The sequence below is a fragment of the Nannobrachium achirus genome (genome assembly GCF_963921795.1).
Source record: "Nannobrachium achirus genome assembly, chromosome: 23".
NCBI classification, from domain to species: domain Eukaryota; kingdom Metazoa; phylum Chordata; class Actinopteri; order Myctophiformes; family Myctophidae; genus Nannobrachium; species Nannobrachium achirus.
In genome coordinates, this window is record NC_137830.1 from 45,007,220 (window position 1) to 45,028,987 (window position 21,768).

At 42.1% G+C, this 21,768-nt stretch overlaps 1 protein-coding gene across 3 annotated transcripts in view; it reads left to right on the forward strand.

Annotated features, from left to right (window-relative positions):
* The first annotated feature begins 4,483 nt into the window (after positions 1 to 4,483).
* The window catches only part of sfmbt2 (Scm like with four mbt domains 2), a 54,001-nt gene continuing 36,716 nt past the window's right edge, over positions 4,484 to 21,768 (forward strand). For 2 of the 3 annotated variants that reach the window (XM_080754047.1, XM_080754048.1), the window contains exons 1-4: positions 4,484 to 4,605; positions 9,424 to 9,594; positions 11,107 to 11,201; positions 18,525 to 18,765. In XM_080754047.1, coding sequence (XP_080610173.1) covers positions 9,501 to 9,594; positions 11,107 to 11,201; positions 18,525 to 18,765 — 430 coding nt within the window. In that variant the 5' untranslated portion in view covers positions 4,484 to 4,605; positions 9,424 to 9,500. The remainder of the gene's footprint in view (positions 4,606 to 9,423; positions 9,595 to 11,106; positions 11,202 to 18,524; positions 18,766 to 21,768) is intronic. The other variant, XM_080754049.1, reaches the window with a different exon arrangement.

The window sequence follows — 21,768 nt, forward strand, 5'->3', positions numbered from 1 at the left end:
ACAATGCAAGAAATCACTTTCAAGTATTTTTCTCTCGTAAACCATAGGAGCTACAGTTTCAAACCTCGGAGAGGAGATTCATAATGATTTTAAGAATGAATCGAAAAATAATTACATCACTCGGCCTCATGGTGGCGCTATAACGGCCCACTTTACGTTTTGCCCCGTAACTCTTGAACCGTAGATCGGAAAATTAAAATTCTTTTTTCCCTGGATTCCTTGGGTCAAGACGCATCTCCCCATATAGGCCACGCCCATTTGCGCCAGGATAGATTTTCCGCCATCTTGAATTTTCTCCAAAACACACTTTTTGCTCCTTTTCCTACATATTTTCTTCAAATGTCACAAAAATCGGTACACATGATCTACACACACACACACACACACACACACACACACACACACACACACAGCTCCACTTCACACGGGTGTGATTTTTTATTTTCCTGACTATATTTACTGCATAGTAGCCTACTCACTGTGTTCTATCCGTCTGTCATTCAATGTTATATATGAGATTCTTAAATGGTTTCCTGTGGAAAGCCAAGTGCTTTTCTAGGATCTCCTGTTAGTTGACCTTGTACCAGTGAACTGTACCGTCATGAAACTGTACCTTTTCCTATGCAAACTTCTAATAAAGTCTTCAATCAATCAATCAAAGTCATTAGGCCTACTCAATATCGTTGCATTATTACATATGCAACGATAATGACTAGTGGCTACATGTTTCTGGCTGTTTAGGATAATAGGCCTATCATATAGGCTACAAATTACAATATAGCCTAAAAAAATTATCTGGGACAACAAAAGATTGTTATTATAGAAAGGATCTATATTTTATTAGTCGTATTATTATTTAAAATAGGCTATCTGCCAGCACCAGCAGATGTGCATGTGCAGTGTCATAATTTGATAGACTTTAATTTCCAGTCAAAGGCTACAGTATTAATAGGCCAGGCCCATATAGGCTATATATTGCCCAGTGTTGTCAGTCACGAATCTATTCCCATATGCTTCAATATATTTTTGGAGGGGGTGTGTAGGCCTAATAATCTCTTTTCATCTGATGCCAGTGCAGATAGCCAAAACAAAATCGTCTCCTCTGAGGCGCGTGCAGACCCATGCACGCACGAGTCACACGTGGGGGGGGGGGGATAATCCCTTCTCCCGCGCGCTCGGTAAAGCCTTTGGCAGATTAATGGACCTCAACCATCTGTTACATCAGAAGTATAGCCTATATAGTCCTACCTCCCTGTGCCATAGCCTAGGCCTACCACACTGCCAGGAAAGAGGGGTGCAGTAAATGCGAAGTCCCCTGGCCCGGGACGGGCACCGTCGGTGGAATCAATATTGACACTTAGGGCCGACAATGAACTATAAAGGTGTAATTCCATAGGAAATAAAATTGCAAGTGTGGTTGCCGTGAAGCAGGGAAATGAATTCCGTCTTACCATAGGCCTAGGCTGTATTATATTATATAAAGGCTGAAGCATGACCAAAGCTAACTTTCTGTTGTGCAGCCGTCCAATCCGCGGATAACATTATAGCCTAGGCCTATAAATCAGACATTTTACAAAACACAGGTTCACTTTGCTGCATGGGGGGTAAAAACTCTCGGTCCGAATACAATAGTGTGTGTGTTATATGGAAACCAAACCAGACTAGAAAGGTGCAATTCTGGGAAATTGCAAGTGTGATTGCCTAATATAGGCCTATAGCCTATATTATTATGATATAATTTAGCGATATCACGTGAAGCTTGACCAATCCTCAAGCTTGTAGGCCTACCACTCCTCCATTGAACTCAATGGACTTTGGGGGTTTAAGGTTATAAATAAATAGCTGGACAATAGTCTGTCTGGTTGTCTGGTAGGCAACCACACTAATGAAATCCTTCCTCCCTGAAATCACGATATATTCTGTTATTTATCAAAAACTCTGATTAGGCTATATGGCTGATTAATTCAATTGAATTCCAAGTCACTGGAAATAAATGGCCTAAAACTTGACAGGTCAGGCAGACGACGCGAGTCACTTGGTAAATGTGACCATTCATCACTGCTGACTGACTGTCGTTGTCGTTGCCTACTGGGATAATGTCATGTACAGTAAACCAATAGACCTATATAACTGTCACTAAAGCGTTAGTGGCTTTAGCCTATACTGCTCGAGTGGAGCCCTGCCCTCCAACCACTAGAGGATAGTGTTGACTGTCATAAGAGATGGCTTTTTATTATTATCATGTAAAAAATGATCGATCAGCTGCTGTCAAATTAAGAATGATTTGAAAAACAAACAGCAACAAGCAATAGCCTACATGGAGCATCAAAAAGTAACTCATCGCACAAGTGGATTTAATTTGGCCCAAACTGATTTATTTTAACATTTCTTTTGACTTAAAATGTATAAATAAATAAAATAAAATGAAGGATAGAGCTTTTTCACCAACGTATCTCGCCCTATAACCTAAACCTGTTACTGCCTGAGTGGAGAACCACTCAACAACCTTTTCCAGTTGCTGGATAAAAGTTATCGATTATTTGATCAGTCGCTTTGCGCTTGTATAGCCATGCCGCCCGTTATCACTGGCATGGCGAGTAATTCAATATAAAACAGCATGTATTTGCACCTTTTAGGGGTCATCCAAATTAATTATTTCCGTCTAGAGGCTATGTTTATCCAAAATAGGCCAACAGGAAGTTTGCTTATTTTTTTCTATAATGATCCATTCTGAGTGTCTTCTGAGATTATAGGCCTAAGGGACCCCTATTTAAACAAGCCTATAAGCTTTCTTGTAGTCTTTATCCTTTAGTGTAGCCTATTGTCAGTTAACTACTGTCCTGTACCTTTTCCTATATGCAAACTTCTAATAAAGTTCAATCAATCAATCAATCAATCAATCAATCAATCAATCCAATATATATAGCCTGTCCCAACCCTGTATTATATGAACATAATGTGGCAACAGCCTCCAAAAGTTTTCAGCTACTAACTAAACAGAATAAAAAATAAATAAAAAAGTATAGGCAAATTTGAGTCGGTTAAAATAGCTGGCTTATTTCCAAATTTGAGATATTTATTCCACTTCATAGTTTAAATGCGCCAGTGTGCCATCATGCATGCCTCTTGCGCTTGAGTTAATTAAATATATAAAGTCTAATACCATTACATCCGGACATGAAAATATTGTTGTGTAGCCTAACACGTGAAAAGGCTGCTTTAAGGCTGTGGCTTCCGACTCGTGTTGTGTGTTTATATTGCTTTAAACTACATTTATCATGGAGTATAAACGATGTCGCTTGCTGAAAAGAGCAGATCTGCAAGCTGGCAGCGCGGATGTCAGCCTCTAGATCCGTTCTTTTCGGCAAGCGACACCAGACAGTGGTGTAAAAAGTAGGCTACTAAAGGCTACTAAAATGTTTGTATAGCCTAGTATCAATACTGCAATGTAGAAATAGGCCTACTCTGTTACAAGTAGCCAATACTTTCTGGATTTACTTGAGTAAAATAGGCAGCCTAAAAGCATTGGCGTCAAAATGGACTTAAAGGGGAAGACCACCCATTTTCAATATTGAAATATGTCATTAATACCTTAGAGTAGTTGTGTGGAAATTTCCCCCTCTTCTGTGTTGCCTAGAACTGGAGGATTGATTTTGGGGGTTTGTATTGTAAAGTACAATGTGTGATGTCATCAAGTTGTAATTTGCAATACAAACACCAAAATCAATCCTCCAGTTCTAGGCAACACAAAAGAGGGGGAACTATTTTTTTATTTCCACACAACCCCTCTAAGGTATATTAATGACATAGTTCAATATTGAAAATGGGTGGTCTTCCCCTTTAAAGTAGGCTACAGCCTACCAAAAGTAGAAAGTAGCTAGGCCTATAGGTACTGGCAAGATTTCAAATGAAATGTAGGCTACAAATCTTTTGAAAATAGCAGACCTAGAAGCTCACAATGCATCGTGAAGCATTGTGAGCTTGTAGATTGTCTATTTAATTTCAAATTGCCGTATGTAGGGCAGTTATTTTGAGGTTTTGTAATAGACTCTGCCTAATGATACAAAGTAATGGAGTAGTGGAGTAGGCTAAAAGTTCAATATTTGGATCCGAGATGTACTGGAGTAGAAGTAAAAGTACTGGAAATTAGAAGTACTCAAGTAAGGCACAAATAAATATCTCAAGTACAGTACTTAAGTAAATGTACTTAGATACTTTACACCACTGTAAACGAGGCTTTGGAGCGTAGAGAGAGGGGTGGTGGGTGGGGACTGCACTCCAGCATTCTATTTATAATTGGCCGAACAAAATTTTGCAACTGCAACTGAAAGGTCAATGAAGGAGTTGGCTTGGAAATATGTGCAGATCTGTGGACATGCGCAGACGGGAGATGCCATATTGGAAGGAGGATTTGTGTGTGTATGTGTGAGTGAGTGTGTGTGTGTGTATATGTGTGTGTGCGTGTGTATGTGTGAGTGTGTGAGTGAGTGTGTGTGTAAGCGTAGTGCAGCAGCAGCTGAAAGACGTCGCTCCGCCGGATCGAGGCTGCTACACACTGTGGCGAACGGAGGAAGGGGAAAAAACACGCGAAAAAACTTCACCAAGGTAGGACAGGTGACAGGATCGTGTCTCTTTGCGCGTCGGCGTGCGGTCCGGACCCGATCACGCCGTTGCGAGGCGAGATCGGGCACCGAGAGAGTTTTTTCCCCCCGCAGTTCAAGTGCTCTTCTCCGAGCGAGGCTGGTTTCTGTAGAAACAGAAACAGTCTCCCTCGGAGAGAGAGAGAGAGAGAGACAGAGCGATCACACAGACCAGCCAACTTGTTTCAAAGTGTTTTAATTATAGCTCTCCTCCGCGATCGGAACACTGACTCGTGGCACTTTCGATAACGTTGTTTGCTGTGTTTGCGTTCTTCGTTGCTGCGTGTCGTATAATTAATTAAGTTGGGAAACTTTAAAATAGGCATCTTTTTTTCTGCATTGATCATTGATCACCACCCAGCCAAACAGGTCAATTTAGGCCTATAACCGAAATATCATTCCAACACGTTTGGTTTGAAGTGTGTGTGGCCACAATTTGAGTTGATGTCCCAACAAAGTTGTTGTTTTTGTAATTCGATTATAATTAACTCGTTGTCGTCACGCGTGAAGGTGAGTCATTTGTGTTTCGTGCGTAAAAGGCATCGGAAAACACCGGACATTGCCCAAAATGTCAAAAAAAAAAAACACTTTCAACATGGCGGGGTATGGGTGAAAAACTGCAACACCAAATCTTTGAAGAAGGAAAAAATAAAACGACGCGACATGGCGAGCCGGGCTCTGTTTCTTTTGATGCTCACACACGAGCTGTAATGAATTAAATCTAAAGTGTGCGTTCGGCGACTCCGTGGGAGTTTTTTTCCGTTGCAATTTTGAGTGTGCAAAGTACATGAGCGGAGTGCCAAACACACATGACACACACAGCCCACTGCATGGAGAGCATGGGAAACACCCCTGTGTGTGTTCTGTGCTCTAACATTTCCTCTTTCACTTTGATCACAATCCATATTGATCACAGTCTTCTATTGCTGAGCTGTAAACAGTAGCCTATAGCCTATTTGTGTCGGAGATATCTGAATATATTTTCAACTGACCCGAAATTACATTGAATCCAACGGGTTTATTTCTTGTTCACCTTCTGTGTGCGATATGTGTTGATCGCGCAGTAGGCTATAGCCTGTCATGAGCAAATGTTTCCAGTTCATTGTTTGAGTGTTAGGTTGGCTATAATATGGCAACTGTAGAACGATCAAGTTGATAATTAGGTTAAAACGGCGCATATCTGTTTAATCATTTATTTTGTGTCTGGTCAATCCTGGGTTTAGCTTGCCTTTTGCGTCATCCCCGTGGAGTCCCTCCTCATCGAGATTAAATTCGTCACCATAATGAACTGAAACAATAAAGCCATGTTACGGGATGATCGCCAGACAGCTTTCATCTGCAATGAATACATCGTGCGTAGGCTATATAGGATATATGGAATTCGTGTTGCTGCCCCCCCCCCTCCCTCCCAAAAAAGCTCAATTTATTTCCATGGTGTCTGTGAAGGGGCTGGTTGTGGTTATGAATAGGTTAATATAAAAGCCGTCCCTTTTTTGGGGAAAATTGATAACGTGGTCTTTGTGGTGGGATATATTATTTAGATATCCCGAATTTCCTCATGCCATGGACCTACTGATGAATAGGTAGCCTCATGCTCTGTCTGTTGAGCAATATTGATGATTTCACCCATTGGCTGTTTGTTGCCTTTGTTATCGTTTCGTAAAAAAAGAGAAAAGAAGAAAAAAAACACAGTCACTATCTTTAGTCAATTTTCCTTTAAAAAAAGGCAACAACATATTAAGTAGCCTATATTTCATATGACAATTAAGTCAAGCTCACGTGGCTGCCCCAGAAGCCTTTTGCCAAACTCCTAACACACTATTGGGTCACATGAACTGCTGCACATCATCTTCAATTCTGACCCAACTGAAGGCAAACAAAACCGTTTTCACAGCAACAATGGAACGTTGTCACACTCATGCCCTCCTAATAACAACTTGTTCCGACATTTATGCTTAAATAAAGGTTTTGGGCTGAGTGAGGGAGATGCCCTGGGCTGCTTGCTCTTCCATTTCATTGTTTTCCCCCATGGCCTTTAACTCTGTGTATTATTGGCTGCCTGGGGCGGTTTCTGTTCCTCTTCACTCCTTTATTCTGGTCAACTGATCTCAGTGACTTTCAGAAATTCTTACACGTGGGTAATGGACTGACAGGCTTCATTGGAGAGGACATAAACATGACTTAATCAAGAAAACAGTAATTAAGATGAAGAAATAGTAGTCAAATTGTCACATCTCCTGTTACCTAATAGGAGAACTAGGCTAACCCCTCGGATGGGTCCCAAAAGACAATCACATAATAGGAGGTATTGCAATAAATCCCAACTCGACACAATTGTCGCTAATCTCTTAATGCCTCCAATTAAATCTTTAGTTTGGCAGAGTAAAGGCAGGAGGATTGCCCAGCAGCACCCTATGAGGGGCTAATCAATAAATAAAAACTCAGCTTTCCTCTCAATCTGGATAGAAATGACCCGTGTTTGAGATTATCTCTCCCAGACCAGTTAATCCCTGGTGCTCAATCTGGGCTGCACTCTGGGATGCTCTATTGTCCAACAGGCTTCATTCAATTTATCACTGATGGTGGATGAAAAAAGAAAATCCCATTCAATACAGTTAACATTTTCTGAGGGACAAAGTGAATCGACCTCATTCTCAGACTGATGCCCTCAGAATTTATAAATACTGTCATTTCTGTATATTGGCTTCTTTTTTTGTAAATGTGTTCAGCCTACTGTACGTTATGTATGAGCAAAAACATTGAAAATCACCAATAATGTCTGTTTGGAATGGTGACTCAACATTTATTGTTTGCGGGACAAGGTTAAAAATGAATGTTTTCAGGGTCTTTTTGGCTTTCGGGCTCTTCAATTTAATCACTTTTTTCCCCTTCTTACTGATCCCATAGTTTCCAGGTGGTCCCCTGTATAGCCCCATGATAACCTTCTATAGCAGTGGTTCTCAAATATGTTCAGGTCAAAAGATCCCCCAAATTTGTATTATGTGAAAAGATTTCGTGCCACAGAACCCCACAAGAGAAAACTTTTTAAGCAGATCTACAAGCTCAAAACGTGTGAGCTTTTGAATAGCAGAAATATTTAAACTGTTCCTCCTTTCGCTGGGGACCCCTGGAACCCCCTGAAACCCCCCTCAAGGAGCCCACTTTGAGAACCATTGTTCTACAGACAGGCTCTTCATGCTATTTACACAGGGCTTCACACCCATTTGATTTGACTGTCTTTTGATGAGCTTTAATGAGCTCAGTGTGGAGTGCTTAATCAAGGTCGCGCACCGGTGACAGCGCGTGTCAATGGGAAATGACGATTGTAGGACCATTTAGGCAAGAAGTACTGATAGGCACAGGGGGAGGAGGGCAGGGGAATGGCGTCATGTGAGTCAAATTAGCTCTGCTTGTTGTTTACGCAAGGGATGTGTGCCGGAATCACTGTGGGACAGAGGGGGTGGACACGCTCGGGAGATTGAAGAGTGTAGCTATATACGCGGCTAAGAGACGCTTTGAAGGCATGAGTCAGGGATGTGATTAACTGTACTTTACATTTATTTTGTCAACATGTCTTTGTTTGCATTTTCCCTCTTAATATTTTACCCACACAGTAAAATCCTCAGTGTTAGTTTACCCATTTGTAACTCCTAGTGTGCATTGCAAATGAGGTTACATTTGTGCAGTGTCAGAGTTACATCAACACTTTGGACATTGCAGTGTAGATGTAACACCTAGTGTGGAAAGGAGGTTACATTTTGCATTGTCAGAGTTACACAGTACACTTCTACCATTTTGGCTCATTTGTAAACCTCATCAATGGCAGTCACACATCCAATGAATATTTCAGGTGATCCCTGCCCTGTAACTTTTGGCTACTATTTGCATTTAGAAGTTGAACTTGATATCTTCATGTGAAACAAACCTTTCTTGCTTTGGCTTGATGTAATGATCGCCATGATGAGTCTGACCCATTGGTTTACCTCAGTCAGTGTTAATTGCCAGGTTGATGAACGTAGGCACGAGTGTGTGAGAGTGAATGACTCATGGTGGAGCCTGCCCGTAAGGCTAATAGAACCCAGGGAAAACAGAAAGGGGGATGACAAACAAGGTCTTTAGTTTCCAAGATGTTGATCATTCTGTATTGTTGGCTGCTGCAGTCCAATAATCAATTGGCAATCTTTGTAATAAGCCAGCAATTGGATGAATATGTTGGCGTACATCTTCAGCCTTTGAAGTACGGTAGTCACCTTTCAGTGCACTGTATTTTGTGCCATCATTTCTCGTCCTCTTAGAAAGCACATTTTTAAATGTACTTTGACAGTAATTGCAGCATTATTACACCAGCCAGCAGCAGATTGCTGCCATGTGTTGTGTTGCTTTCGATAGTTATGATGGGTTTTATGAATGTTATTATCAACTATGGGCATTGTGCCTGTGTTTTTGTTTTGTAATTTATCTGTGGTATCTTTTCAAAGCGGAGTAATTTGTCAGGCTGTAGTCTCGCTTGTGCTATTCCTGTTTTTCTACTTTACTCCGATTGGTTATCTTGTGGAGTTCTGCTGAGGCATGCAAATGCAGCCAGCAGGCAGATGATATGCACACAGAGATATTACACTTACTCAAGAAACAAGAGTCAAATTACAATGAAACAGAATAGACTAAGCTTTTCCCGAATGCTGAGATTTGGACCGAATATTAAATATCGTTTGGCAGACGTGAAAGGTGACATTGATTTCAACCGCTTTAAAATGATCGCTTTTCTCTCTCTTTTTCGCCAAAGCATCGAGTGGTGGAGATGCAGTGACGGAGAACTGACTTAACAACTCTCAAAAGTGCAAAGGGAAGTGAAGGCTCAGGATGGCTCAGTCTGGCACTCAGGGGCGACCGTTGGTCCTCACTGCAGGGAAATCCCTCTGCTCCACCAATGGTAAGGAGGAAGAGGTGCACACAGGTGAGGAACATTATCTGCCTTGTAGTACTTGTAGGACTGTGCGTGTGCATGTGTGCACAGTGGCGTGAGTTCAGAAAAAGCTAAGGTATGGCAACATGACTGGTGTCTTGCACACGCGCCTTTGCGCGCGTGCAAGACACCAGTCATGTTGCCATACCTTAGCAACAGGCATGATGCATTCATTTTAAGAAGTACATTCTATTTTTACCCCGTTTCTATGGTTTCTTGCCTGGAACGGTTGTTCAAGTGCAGCTAAACTTGGCATGTTAGTAAACGTGCCACAATTAACAATAATGCATTGCACCTGTGCAGCTGACCTGCGGAACCTGGGAATATACCATTTTGTCAAAAAGGGGAGAATACAAGTGTGGAGAATATAATTATATATATACCTTGTTAAAGTGACCATTTTGTTACATTTTGCATTTGTAGTTATTTTACTGTAATTTAACAACATAATAACCAGAACAGATAGACAAAGAGACATTCATGGATTTTTATTTAAAAGTAATTTTATTTTCCCCCTTGGACCCAGGGTATGGTAGCTGCATACCCCTGCCATACCCAATTGACGCCCCTGTGTGTGTGTGTGTGTGTGTGTGTGTGTGTGTGTGTGTGTGTGTGTGTGTGTGTGTGTGTGTGTGTGTGTGTGTGTGTGTGTGTGTGTGTGTGTGTGTGTGTGTGTGTGTGTGTGTGTGTGTGTGTGTGTGTGTGTGTGTGTGTGTTCCATATCAGATGAATATGTTGGTAGAAGACGAGTCACAGATTAAATTCGGAATGGGTTTCTTAGGGCTGACAACGGAGGGAAGAAAATGTACAAACATGGTTTCCATTTACTGGAACTGACTCACTAAAACATTTATTGTCAATGCTTTTCATTCATTCATACTTTGCCTGTGTGTAACACTGCTGCTCCCACCAGTGAGATGAAGGGCTAAAACTCAAATCTAGTATTGATTCAATCAAGAGTTCCTCTCCTCTCCCCTCACTGAGTCCCCAGCATGGATCAGCCTCAAAGCATGTGCACATTCGCAAGCTCGCTCGCTCACGCACGGCGCACGCACGCACGCATGCACGCACGCACGCACGCACGCACGCACACGCGCGCGTGCGCACGCACGCACATGAGAGCGGAAGGCTGACACATTATACCTCCAAAGCCTTAGTCTCTCCAGCGCAAAGTGAGCAATTCTCACCTTCATGAGAGACATTAGTGTCATTGTAAAACAGACTGCTTAGAACCAGGCTTCTTGGATTACTGGAGCAACACGCACGCACGCACACATGCACACACATGCACACAAACACATGCACACACGCACTCGCCACCCCTGCCATCAATCAAACATGTTCCGAGAATAATTTACATGACTTTAAGGCTATGGTTGTATATATTGAGAGAGATACCATTTTTTTTCTTCTATTTGAAACCTTTTAAAGTCTTTTTAAAATCTTTTAAAAATGTTACAAAAATGATTTAAAATGGAACTCGTATGTAATGTCGTCAATAAGGTGCAGAGTCCATGGAAGAAGAGGCAGAGTTTAACTGGGAGGAGTACATGGAGGAGAGCGGAGCTAGTCCCGCCCCGCACACCGCCTTCAAACATGTGAGTGACTGCCTTAGATTAGTGGTTCTCAACCTGTGGGTCGGGACAAGTGACAATTAAGGACTTTTTAATACCTCTAAAATGACAAATTAAACATTGGCCAAATTGTCAAATATTAGAATTTTTGCGAGGCGTTGTGAGCATGTAGATCTGCTATTATCACAATAGAACCATGTTATAAAAAATGTAATGCCTCAACTCTTAGTGCTTGTCAGGGTGGGGTGGGGGGGGGGGGTTCCCAGTTAAATTATGATTATTTTGGGGGTCGCATCCTGAAAAGGTTAAGAACCTCTTCATATCAGGGTCCATTATTTATTTTGCATTTTAGCCACCGACCACCATTTGATGAGATTTATCTTCTAATACAAAAAAATAAAAATAAACATAGAATATTTTGTTATCTTGGATAAGATTTTGTCCACAATTCCATTCGGTTTTGATGTGGTGCCATAGGACTGATAACAGTATAACAGTTCTTCTACATTCTCTAATTGTGTAGACTTCCTGTAAATTAAGTAATGCAGACGTTAAACAATAGTTTAACTCTTGAGAGTGTCAAATGAAACCCATTTGGTTTCATTTTATGCTCGCAATAGTTAAAGATCTATACGGGTCCATTTGGTTGCCAGCTCTCCATCATTTAGCTGGCGACCACCTGGAACCCCCTCAAGGACCACTGGTGGTCCCCGGACCACTGGCTGAAAACCCATTGCGTTAGATCTTCACCTCAAACTGAGATCCAATCCTTTAAACACCACATGGAAGATAAGTGGTACATCTAGAAATCCCTTAACAATGTGTTTGTGAAACGGCGGCCCTGACGGTCCTTTTCCCAATGCCATTGATTCAAGCCTTCTCATTGGCTTAGCGACTTATTATGATTCACCTGTTGTTAGATTGCCTCCGCTGCCGCGCACAAACGGGGAAATGCTGTGTCGAATGACGCACGGGGCACAAACGGCATTAAAATACCCGCAGATGAAATCATGCTTCCTTATTGTTTTGCTTTCTTTATTTCTCCGCAAGTATTAGGTTACATCCAGTGGCATCATGTACATGTAATAGATTGAAGAGTGTAAAAAAAAATTGGTCTCAGTATGTCCTTGTGGTTCCTGTGCTAAAGACAAAATCAAACCTCGGTTCGAAGGTTTGATTTTGAGCAGCTGTACCCTATGTGAGTGAGTGAGTGAGTAACCTGTGCCTGTGAGTGAGTGGTGAGTGTGCCTGGCCTGCACAAAACAGCGCCCCTCCTTTAACTAGTGTGTTGTGTGTGGCACTCAAGGTATTGCCAGGCTACGGACATGGCCAGTCAGCCACCCAGCCAGCCACCCACCCAGCCAGCCACCCACCCACATACCCATGGACATACCTGTCTATTGGGAGCGCTTTCACCGCTCCAAAAACAACAGGCCCGCCGCGCGCGATCGTGGCACGCAAAAGATCTCCAGATCTCCAGCTTGCAGACACATTTTTAACATTTAACGAAGTCCTCTGAAGTGTCAGCAGGCATTTTATCAAATTTAGCCTGATGTGATTGTGAATGACTCTATTACCAAACACCGTAGCTGGGGGCCGTTGAATCCATTATCACGTTACATCACAGGAATCAGCCAGATGGGCGCGCATTGGTCGACCCCGGAGGTGAGGTCTTTTATCTACCTCGGCTGAGGACTGTGTTTGACGGAGTCCTGGGGGCGTGGCTGTCTGCCCCTATGAAGCTCACACAGGCAGCGTTGCCGCTCTGGGCTCGCTGGGGTCGGATGTGCTAGTCATTCACAGAGGATGTGAGTGCATCTTTCAGTGGCTTGCATCAGTTCGACTGCGATAATATAACAAGGGGGGAGATTAGAATTATGTGTATAGGAACACTCACATTCATGTCGGACAAACCGGGTACTTGGCCGTCTGAATGCTGGAGTTCTCCCGGGGCAGCTAAATTGCTTTGTTGGTACAGTAAGTGGATTGACTTACTGGGAAAAGACCATGAATTCCCCAGAAAAACTGCGATGGGCTTTCCCATGTCTCTCTCTCTCTCTCTCTCTCTCTCTCTCTCTCTCTCTCTCTCATACTCTCTCATACTCTCTCTCGCCAGGACAAATTGAAACAACGATTTCTCTTGGGCCACACACACATGCACCCAACACACACACACACACACACACACACACACACAAACACACACACACACACACACACACACACACACACAAATACCACACACACGTACAGTACACACAGTGTGTGCTGCCAAGGGTGCCTGTGGCTCTCTTACATAAGCTGGCCAGAGTGATACAGCACATTTGCATTGTTGTAGCAGGAAGTCATGAGGCCATTTGTATTGTGTTTATTCCTAAGATGTTGGCTTTTTCCAATCACAGCTGTGTGTGTGTGTGCGTGCGTGCGTGCGTGCGTGCGTGTGTGTGTGTGTGTGTATGTGTGCGCGCGCGTGTGTGTGTACGTGCGCGTGCGTGTGTGTACGTGCGCGTGCGTTGTGTGGGAGTGTGTGGGAGTGTGTGTACATGTGCGTGGGAGTGTGCATGTGTCGAGCATGAACATCCTGCCAAGCTTTATGCAATGAGTTTGAGAACAGCGTGGCAGCCTGTGGCGATGGTTGAAACACATTAGACTCCACCATATTCTCCATTTCCTGGTTTTATCAAGAAACAGCCCTCCTCCTCCTCTCCTCCTCCTTCACCACCGCCACCACACTCCCTCTCTCACTTTCTGTTCAAGGCTAAATTGTAAAAGGGCTTGTGTGTTGTGCAGTGTTTTTATTCCCCCCTTCCGTAAGCTTAACCCGCCCCACCACCATTTTACATTCTTTCTATCTGTTCGAGAACAAAATCTCAGCTATACATGAAGCCAACCTATCTTGTTCACTTCGACACACATGAGACTCTCTTCGCGTTTCCATCTGAGCCCTCGCTTGTACACAGCTGTATTTCCCAAACATATAGGGCTGTGGAGTTGAAAAAGGTTTGGGAAACCATATGGCAGGGGTCTTCAACAGGGGGTGCGGGACCCCTAGGGGGTCCTCAGAGTTACTACAGGGGGGGGCGCCACATGTGTGATAGAAATATTTGTTCTCTTTTATTTTTATTTTATAGAAACCACTTGAACCCTAGCGTCCATATTCCGAGAACTTTTGCCAAAACTGCAAGGCGTTGTGAGCTTGTAGATTATTTTTGGCAAAGAGGTTTGGTGTAGAGGGGAAAAAGAGCAGACTAAGTACAGAGTGAAAGGTCAAGCTAATTAAGTAGTGACTGTTGTGCTGTCAAACAATGAAACTATATGGAATCTTTGAAAAGTTTGTGGGGGTCCCTGCTTCATCTCTCTCTCAACTAAGGGGTCCTTGGCTTAAAAACGTTGAAGACCCCTGCCATATGGTATAGAGCAGTGGTTCCCAAAAAGAGAAATTAGACATTTGCCCGGGGACCCAAAGTAGTGAAAATAGAAGATCTACAAGCTGACAACGCGGCACGTTCTGTGAGCTTGTAGATTGGCTATTTTCACTAGTTTGTGTTCTAATTTATGGCATGTCTTGGACCTTTCTCTTATTTATTCATGAAATGACTTAGAAAAATCTTTGAATTCGCTTTATAATTCTTGAAGAATGTTGCTTTTTTTGGGATGTTTTTGGAAAGGTTTTGAAATAAATAACTCTAAACAAAATGCAGGAAACAAGAAATGTAAGGGACCCATAAAAAAAACTTGTCCGCGACCAACAAATGGGTCCCGACCCAGTTTTTGGGAAACTGACGTCAAAGCCATGTTCCCTAGGACCCCAATTGAAATAAGCCCTAAAGCTTTCTTGTGGTGTTTATCCTTTTAGTTGACCTTGTACCAGTGAACTCTACTGTAACCTTTCCTATGCAAACCTCTAATTAAGTCTTCAAACAAACAATCAATCAATCAATCAATCAAACAATAACTAAACCAAGTCTTTTGCACTCCTGATTTACAACTCGGAGACAGGTGCGTTGGTGGAGCAGACACTAACAAGTTAAAGGTATATTCAGTGATTGTATTTCATTCAAATAAAAATATAATTGGTACATTTTCCATTCATTCTCCTCAATAGAATGTGTGCTGACCATATAAGGACTTCCACCATGGCCCGTGTTACGAGCATAGCTAGATTCGGTTTTCAGAGGTGGCCAGCCAGTCCTCAACCAATCAGGGTAGAGTATGGCCGTAGGTATGTTATGATGTTTAGTTATGATGGTCAAAATAAAAGTTTTGAGAACCACAGTCGCTCTGAATCAAGAACGTCTGCTAAATTGTAAACTACTGAAGTCATAAAATGCCACAGTCTCGTAGTAAATCAGTATCATACATATCCTGAAGCTGGAGACACCTAGGCCTACCGATATTCAGTGATTGGGTCTAATGATCAAAACGTTATAATGGTGTATAAAATCTACAAAAAACTAAACATTTCCATGCTGTAAGGCCAGTAAGGGACAAGATGACCACCGGCCACTTTCATTAATACTGAATACACCTTTAAAGAGACGAACCCGCACACCGTCTTCTCTTGCTCAATATTACGTTTAAAGGACCAACTTTCTTTTATCATAAAAGGCAATGTTTCGGTCAGGAGGAAGGTCTTTGACCGAAACATTGCCTTTATGCAATAAAGGTAATGATAAAAACATTGTTCTTTATTGAGCAAGTGAAGATGATGTGTTAAATGCGTTCCTAAAGAAATATACAAAATGAATTAAGACAAATGTATCTACCTTGGCGAGGCGGGGCTTTTCAGGTATTTGGAGTATTTCCAATTTTCAGTACTTTTTACTTCTACTCCACTACATCTCAGAGGCAAATATTGTACTTTTACTCCACTACTGTTATTTGAAAACTTGTAGTTACTACTTTTTAGATTTTGATTATTATTACAAAATATACATTACGCATTTCAGCCCTATATCCATTTTGTCCATTTGAAAATAGCCGATCTACAAGCTCACAATGCACCGCGATAGCCTCGTAAACCAGGCTCCTCCTGCCTTCATTCGAATGGTAGGAGTCAGTTTATGAGGCTAGCACAGCATTGTGAACTTGTAGATCTGCTATTTTCACATATTAACATTTGAAAACTTGTGAAATGGGACATTCTGCATAGTGAGTACATTTGTTACTTTACATTTTGATGCCAATACCTTTGTACTTTTACTCAAGTAAATTTTGAATTCCGGACTTGTACTACTTGTAGGGCTGTCCCCAACTAAAGATTTATATAGTCGAATCTGATTGGCCGAATATTGCCAATAGTTGACTATTAGTCGACTATAGGCAATATTACTAATAATAATAATCTTCTTTTAAGGGCTAGTGAAAGTTACATGTATGGTTTGTGAAAGCATGTTTATTGTTGTTGCACAGATTTTAAGCACTTTTTACATGAAAAGTGTGTATTAGATTAATAGGATGAAATCATGATATATATCCTATTTTTTCCTATTTTCCCTAACAAATTAGGCCAATCTCTCAGTTGAATCATGCAAATAAAGGCAAAAAACATTATTCGACTAAGAGGGTGAGGCAGAGGGGAGGGGAGGGGAGGGGGGTGGAGGGGTCGCGACCGCGTATTTCCCGGTGAACCTGTGCGCAAAGGTGGGGGCCGATGGGCAAGGAGGGTTGCGAGCTTACGAGAAACAACTAAAATAAGACCTTAAAACCTGGCGAAAACAGTTGCGTGCATTAGCAGAAGATGACGATAAAGGAAATCATTAAATTAATACATTAAGTTAACTTCTGAAGGCTTCTAAGCCTACACTATAGCCTACAAAAAACTAGTGGAACCGCGATCTTGCCACACGTGATTGTGGTTGTAAAGAATAACACAGACAAAAGACAATATAAATCCTTCGTCTAGTTATGGGAAGAAAAGGTTATCATGGCCCCAAATAACTTTTAAATATCTTGGCGACGAGTCTCTAACTAAATCGGCAAGAGTGCCTCTCATTCTCAATACATAAAGGCTAAGCTACAGTATATAACCTCTCCATCATCAGCAATAGTCAGTGGTGCGTGTTCCCCACACTCCCAAGCCCCCACCGTTAAGCTTAGGTTCACCGGGAAATATGCAGTCACGGAGGGGTCCCCCCACCCTAACTCTCTTCACCAAAAAATAGCAGATGAGAGCTTGTAGCTTGTAGTTCGGCTATTTTTGGTGAACCTTCCCCCCTTAAAGGGATATTCCACTTTCGAAATAACTTTTGGTCATTTTATCGTCTAATCAGGCTTTTGGGAACACCCTGAACAGTTTTTGAATTTCTTCATTCAGTATTTAGATATTTGATATTCATTTCCCCCCATTTCCCCCTTCCAGGACCTTCCTATACAAAAACCCATTATAACTTCAAATTCCATTTTAACCATGATAGATTCAATGAAAACAACTTTCCTTTTTTCTGGTGACTCCTTACACCCTCCGAATACGTGAGCAGGCCGTGTTTTTTCGATAAAATTTTTCATTGATTTCTATCAATTGTTTTGGGAAATGAAAATTATTAAATACAATAAAAGATTATAAAAAATAAATTAAAAAAGTTATCAAAAAAAACACAGCCTGCTCACGTATTCGGAGGGTGTCAGGAGTCACCAGAAAAAGGAAAGTTGTTTTCACTGAATCTATCATGGTTAAAATGGAGTTTGAAGTTATAATGGGTTTGTATAGGAAGGTCCTGGAAGTGGGAAAATGGGGGGAAATGAATATCAAATATCTAAATACTGAATGAAGAAATTCAAAAACTGTCCTGGGTGTTCCCAAAAGCCTGATTAGACGATACAATGACCAAAAGTTATTTTGAAAGTGAAATATCCCTTTAATAGGGATGCTGGGGTTAAAAAATGTGAGCACCTTTTCTACCACTGGCTTTTTCCAGAGCATTCCTAAACCTGCTGCTCTCTCATTGGCTCCCCGTGGCAGGTGGACATAGACTGTATAAAAGATATGGACAAAGCGAAGCCATTGGTTTCTATGCAGCGCAAATGACACAATATGGGTCCTTGGCATGGGTGTTGCCATCATAGATTGAAATGCAAACAGAGGAGGATATTGGCTGCCAACGGTCACGTGCAACCGCAGGGATACATGGGAGAATGGCATTTTTTAACTAGCGATAGGAACCATAAAGTATTCATGAAAATGTTAATTAAGGTTAGAACACGAAAGGGGAAAATGAATGGGATCCAATGGAGAACAATTCTTTTTGCAACCGGCCAGGGGGAAAACAGCGCAACTAGCGGCCAATCATAGGAAGTTTTAGTTCCGTATTGGGCTCATTTTAAATCGGCGGAACTCTCCCCTTGCAGGTGGAGCTCAGCCTGCAGAGCAGCTTCCAGCCCGGCATGAAGCTGGAGGTGGCCAACAAGAGCAGCCCAGACAGCTACTGGGTGGCCACCATCATCACCACCTGTGGCCAGCTGCTGCTGCTGCGCTTCTGCGGCTACGGCGAGGACCGCAAGGCCGACTTCTGGTGCGACGTCATGACCGCCGAGCTCCACCCCATTGGCTGGTGTGCCCAGAACAACAAGACCCTCATGCCACCCGAAGGTATGAACGAGAAGAGAACATTATGCGGCTACTAGGGCTGTCACGATTATGACATTTTACATGACGATTGATTTTCTCTCAAATAATTGCGATTAACGATTTGTGTTTTTTGTCATTGACAATTACATTTCTGTTTGGCTTAATTAGTCTTTGAAGTTGCACATGGCAGATATGACACATAACCTAAATATACAAAGAAATTACTCACATATTTGAAAACTGTATACTTAAAAAAGAACATTGATAGTGGAAATAGCCGATCTACAAGCTCACAGCGCGTCGCGATTGACACATTTTCAACATGGAAACGATTATGACGATTATGAAAAATAATCGCGATTATGTAAAATAATTGCGATTAGACGATTATGTAATAATTGTGACAGCTCTAGCGGCTACCAACACACATGAGCTCGGGGACAGACGTGAGCTTGCGCACACGCCCTCGCACACACACACACACACACACGCGCGCACGCATTAACGCAAACACATGCATATATTTTCCAAAGAGAGGCATTGTGTAAGCTGAGATACTAAGTGGAAAGACAGGTTGTTCACAAAGTACGTTGTCAAGCCGACGTAACTTTCAATCATCTTACTACACAGTACACACCCACGTACGCACCCACGTACGCACGCACGCACGCACGCACGCACGCACGCACGCACGCACGCACGCACGCACGCACGCACGCACGCACGCACGCACACACACACACACACACACACACACACACACACACACACACACACACACAGCACCCTGTTCAAAACCATGTACTCTCAGCTAGGCTAAACACAAGCACAATCACCCCTTCACCAGCGTAATCTAATGCAGTTTAGACTGCCACCACACCCCCGCCCAAAATAAATACATAAATAAAAACGTGCAAGGGAGGTGGAAAAGGCCATCCATTACTTTACCGGTGTCCCATTCTATACCTGCTGTTTCTCACGTCAAAGTAGCACTGTTGAAACAACAAAAACAAAGGATATTTCCACCTCCCACTCAAGATCAGTGGTTCTCAATCTTTTCAGGCCGTGACCCCCCAAAGTAATCGTATTTGAACTGGGGACCCCCCCAGCTCCCAAAATAATCATATTTGAACTGGGGTACCCCCAAAATAATCATATCTGAACTGGGGACCTCCCACCCTTACATTTAAAGCACTTGGAATGTAGTAGTTGAGGCATCACATTTAGTTTGTGCAGATCTACAAGCTCACAACGCTCCGCTTCGCGCCTAGATCACTGCTCTAGATCAGTGGTTCCCAATATTTTCTGGATCAGTGCCCACGTGAAAACCTCGAAAGCGATTCCGGCCCACCCAAACAAAGAAACACGGCATGATGCATTTAACTTGTGTTTATATAATCATAAAAGTGGGGTAGGGTAAGGGATGCTTTTTGGTTAGAACAATTTTTATTTTGTTAAAAGTTAAAGCTCTATATTCTGATTAGTAATTTCTATAAAGCGTCTGTTCAGTAACTCTCTCCAGGTCTTAGTTAAAAATTATAGTGTTCCAATCTAATCTGCTAATTTCTTTGCGTTATCACCTCCAATTTCACATGTATCCTTTTTTGAGTTCTCTCTCCTGATTGGATAACATTTGTATCCCGGCCTGAAAATAAAGGTTCTATTTAGAGCTGGAGAGATGAGACACACTGTTACTGAACAAATGCCCTATCTATAACAATGATTGCAATCAGAGTATAGAGCTATTTAACACACACTTTTTCAAGAAAATCACTTACATCACCTTTTAAAATCATCAGTGTTTTGGCCAATTATTTGGGGGGCCCCACTTGCAGTACCCTCGCGACCCACCAGTGGGCCCTGGCCCACAGGTTGGGAATCGCTGCTCTAGATAGATGACTCACCCGCCCTAGTTGTGTTCAGGCCATTTATTTCCCCGACACTTCCTTGCTGATGGATTGTATGTGCTGCGGTCGTCATGGAGACGACCTGGATATGTTTCCACCTGACACGGGTGTCCTCACCCTCGCACCCGCTCCATTTGTCCTTTTCACTCCACTTTGGGTCTTTACATCAACTTCCTCCTTTGCCTTTGTAACAGCTGCTGCAACCTCACCTATAACAAAAAGATATACTGACAACATCAATTCCTTCTAGGGCAGGGGTGGGCAACTTTGATGATGGCGAGGGCCACTATAGTTCCACCTTCACTCCAGAGGGCCACATTGCATATTATTGCTACGTCCTACTTTGCCATTCTAGTATCTCATACAAAAGAAGCAAAAATAGCAGATCTACAAGCTCAAAACGCATCGCATTGGAATGCGTTTTGAGCTTGTAGATCGGCTATTTTTGCTTCTTTTGAATTGGAATCCTGAATTATTTCTTGTTATTTTTTAAATTGGAATCCTGAAATGTAACATTTTAATTTAATTTCAAATGCATTTAGTTATATACTCATATATACTTTATGAATCTAAATACAAATGCATTGGACATAAAAAAATACATTTTAATACTACTATACTGGTCATTAAGCTACAAAGATAGACTGACGGAATTAAAGCAGGTCATGTTTAGAATGGTAACAGCTGAAATCAATAATATATCAGTATTGCGGTATTAACCTGCGGGCCACATTAAGTGAAGCATGTGGCCCCCGGGCCGCCAGTTGCCCATGTATGTTCTAGGGATTTATTTTTGTATATATATATGACTTCAACATCAATTCCTTCGAGGGTTTTATTTTTGTAATACCTTTCCCCCTTTTGGCTTATTTTATCACTGCATTTGTTATTACTACAGTATGCTAAATGACTAGACTAAACTAAGCTAAACCACTAAACTTTATTTACAAACCGCTGTGTCTGCAAACTGCTCTGTACCTCAATTAACGATTGTGTCCTGTCGAGTTCTGTAGCTATGTGTGTTGCTACAGTTGCGATCAATTATAAAAAACGATTGCAACTTTTGGTTTATCAATTAAAAAAAACAAGCTATCCATCTGTTACTGTGGTCAGGCAT